The sequence below is a fragment of the Monopterus albus genome, unplaced genomic scaffold (genome assembly GCF_001952655.1).
Source record: "Monopterus albus unplaced genomic scaffold, M_albus_1.0 scaffold1439.1, whole genome shotgun sequence".
In the NCBI taxonomy this organism is placed as follows: Eukaryota; Metazoa; Chordata; class Actinopteri; order Synbranchiformes; family Synbranchidae; genus Monopterus; species Monopterus albus.
In genome coordinates, this window is record NW_018129316.1 from 1 (window position 1) to 3,530 (window position 3,530).

Consider the following 3,530-nt stretch of genomic DNA (forward strand, 5'->3'; position numbering starts at 1 on the left):
ATCAAATTTAATATTAAAAATGCTTTGGCTTTCTGTTTCTCTGTGTGTGTGTGTGTGTGTGAGAGAGAGAGAGAGAGAGAGAGTATCTTGTTCTTATCTTCCTACATGCACGTTGATGTTTTGTCTGTGGTAACTTTCCTAGTGCCTCCAGTAACAAGCATCACAGATAATCGTCCCATTTTGGGTAATGAAGAAGTTTGCTTGGCTTCCGGCACGGCCGCTGGTTCCAGGCCTTGAAGTGGGCCACTGGTACTCTGACTGAAAAAGTGAGGGCAACAATTGATTCCACCAAACATGATAATGGTACGACTACCACGGTCAGCTTGCTGTTCGGAGTACCCACCAAAGAAATCAACCATCATTCGATCCGTTGTCTCATCAACACTACTTCAGGTCTATTGAAAGAGGAAACCCTTCCCTTCACTGTACAGGTCTACTGTGAGTACACAGAACCTCCTTACTTTAGTTCCTCATGACGTTTATCATTGTTTTTCATTTGTATCATCATCAGTTTAAGAATTTCTTGAGTATTTGAGTAAAAAAAAAACTTGAAATGCATTAAAGGCCCTGCACACCAGGTTGAAGGTGGTCAAAGTTGTGCTGAGAATTATTCTAATAAGAGTCCATGCATGAGTGAACTCTTTTAAACGGTCAAAGTGTACAAACAGGGAATAACAAAGACTTTAAGATGGAACTTGTTTTACTTCAGTTTGAGCACATTATGTGTGAAACATTTTGCTATATAGCCATTTATTTATTCATTCAGATGGTTTGAACACAACGTTTTTGAGGGCACTACATAGTGGTTCAGTGTAAATTCAAAGTTTAGACACCTAAAATTTAAAATGGCATAGGATAAGTATAATAGCAAAACAGGCAGTGACTTTGGACACAGTTATAGGCTGTATGTATTTGCACAGTACTGAGAAGATACACAATTAACTAAAATATTTTAAATCAGCTGTGTGGGTTTGTACAGACCCATGTTGTTGCACATGTAACTACCCCCAACAGTGATGCATCACTGGAGCAAGGTAAGAAATATACCTTGTTTTAGAATGTTTCGGTCTTATCTTAAGGACAGAACCTTTTGTGTGAAACTTGGCAATGCTGTGTCTTCTTCTGAGCCTCTTTTGTATTGGGTTCCACAAGGCGCGGTTCTTGGACCCCTTGTTCTTTATCTGCAACCACTCGGCTCCATACTTAGGAAACATAGCATTTCCTTTCATTGCTATGCAGATAATAGCCAGCTTTACTTACCTGTTAAAAAGACAAATTCTTGTTGTGTTAGGCCACTGCTTAAATGCTTTGATGACATAAAATCTTGGCTTGCACTTAATTTTTAAAGTTGAATGAAGAGAAGACGGATGTGATGGTCTTCGGTGGTACCGCTGGGTCTCCCTCCATTGACATGGGCTTTTTAGCTCAGTATAACAAGAATTGTATTTCAAATCTGGGGGTTAAGATGGACCCCGACCTTAAATTCGATTGCCAAGTTGCGGCTGTCATAAAATCTAGTTTTTTTCACCTAAGGCAGTTGGCCAAAGTAAAGTCAGTAGTTTCTAGATGGCACTTTGAGACACTTATTCATGCATTTACTGTATCACCACTCGATTGGATTATTGTAATGCATTATATCTTGGGATTAGCAATTAGCGAGTTTTCTATTACCCACCTCCCGATGGTCAAAAATGCTGCAGCACACCTTTTAACAAGTATGAGTAAATATGAACACATTTCTCCAGTTTTGGCTTCTTTGCATTGGTTACCTGTTTATTTTAGGATCCACTATAAAATCTTATTTGTTTTTAAATCTCTTCACGGCTTTGCTCCTTCTTATTTATCTGATTTGGTTCACTGGTATATGCCTACGCGTTCTTTGAGTTCAGTTAATCAGTTTTTTTGTAGAGTTTAGAGATGATCGTGCTTTTGCGGCTGCTGTTCCCAAGTTGTGGAATGATTTACCGCTGTCTATCAGACAAGCTTCTTCTTTGCCTGTTTTTAAGTCTCTTTTGAAAACCCACCTCTTTTCGATGTTTTTTTAACATCTGGTGCGGTCATGGGATGAAAGGGCATGACTGCACCAGATAGCCACAGAGGAATCTACAAGACACTGAGTTATTGTTATTGCTAGGAAGCAACAGACACTCCCATACACTAAGTTGGATGAATGCTTGTCTTGATATTTTTGCCAGGGTCAAGTGAATATTTTGTAATAGTTGGCCTAAACTGAGATCTAAAGGTAGATAATGTTTATTTTACTTGTTCAGTCAGCTATAGTATTTAGAGTTTGAAAAAAGTCATCAACAGCAACTGCATAAATGCAGCCATATTATTTGTGTTATATTTCTTGTCTGCAGCTTCTGGGGAAATTCCCCAACCAGCTCCACCTGTAACAATCAACCCAGCTTCACACAAAGAAACTGAGATAGTGTTATGACCTGCAGTAACTCCCTGTAGAGAAGCACAGATATGATTTCATTCTGTTGTCTCATACCTATGTGATGTGTAACACTGACCTTGATTCACATACTGAGAACAATTCAGACAATAGCAGTCTTTCAAATGCAGCCAGTTCACTGGGGAAACAAGCTGACCTAACAGTTTTTCAGGTTTTGCAGTGAAAATGACCTTGTGTATCAGCACAATGTTGCTTGTGTATTTATCAAGTACAGGAATAACATTGTTGTTATCTTTGTATTTATCAAGTACAGGAATAACATTCGCTCTCTCCCTGTTTCTTGCAGTTTCACCCTTGGAAGTGAACATTAGTGAAAGATCCCCAGACTCATTTGAATGTGTAGCTGAAGCCAACCCAAATGCAAACTTTACCTGGAGCAGGTAAAGTCATTTGACTAAACCAAGTTCGTGTTTTACTTTCAACATCGTTTACCTAGAAGCATTGTGTGGCTCGTCATTCTCACAGGCTTTGTACAATGATGAAAGAGTCATGGCATTAACCAAATGAATTTGAATGAGTTTGAATTCTATATTCTGAAATTAAATTTTGATTATATCTGAAATTAATCATTTACAATAAGTGCACTGGTTTTACTAATGTGAAAAACTCTGAAATAGAGAATTTATAATTATGGCTTAAACTACTAGCAAATATGGTAGCCAGCAGCTGGTTAGATGAACTAAAACTGGAAACAGGGACAGATTTAGCAGCACATAAAACTTTTTATCTTTTGTGGTATTTTTGGTACATTTTTGTTCGTTTAGAACATTTTTCTGCTCTGTGGCTGTTACTCTATAATTTATGCTGAGGCGTGTTTGTCTGTTCCAGATCGGGCCAGGTGTGGCCTCAGTCTGCTGCCAGAGCAGAGGGTTCAAGGCTACACTTACTGAGCATTTCCTCTGAACTGAATGGCCTCTACCAGTGTGAAGCATCTAACATGTATGGAAGGAAATACAGTCACCTCTATGTGCACGTGACTTCAGGTTGGGATTGACTTGCTTGTGGGCTTTTGTCAAAACTGTCACAATTGTGTTTTGTCAAAGTTTTATTTAATTAATTTACTGTATTC

At 38.6% G+C, this 3,530-nt stretch overlaps 1 protein-coding gene across 1 annotated transcript; it reads left to right on the forward strand.

The window, feature by feature from the left end:
• Positions 1-193: 193 nt before the first annotated feature.
• LOC109953806 (myelin-associated glycoprotein-like) lies at positions 194-3,475 on the forward strand (the record flags this gene model as incomplete). The annotated part of the gene is made up of 3 exons (XM_020589265.1): positions 194-438; positions 2,748-2,841; positions 3,290-3,475. Coding segments are annotated over 3 exons (505 nt in total), but the record flags the coding sequence as incomplete, so codon positions are not given.
• Between the last annotated feature and the right edge of the window lie 55 nt (positions 3,476-3,530).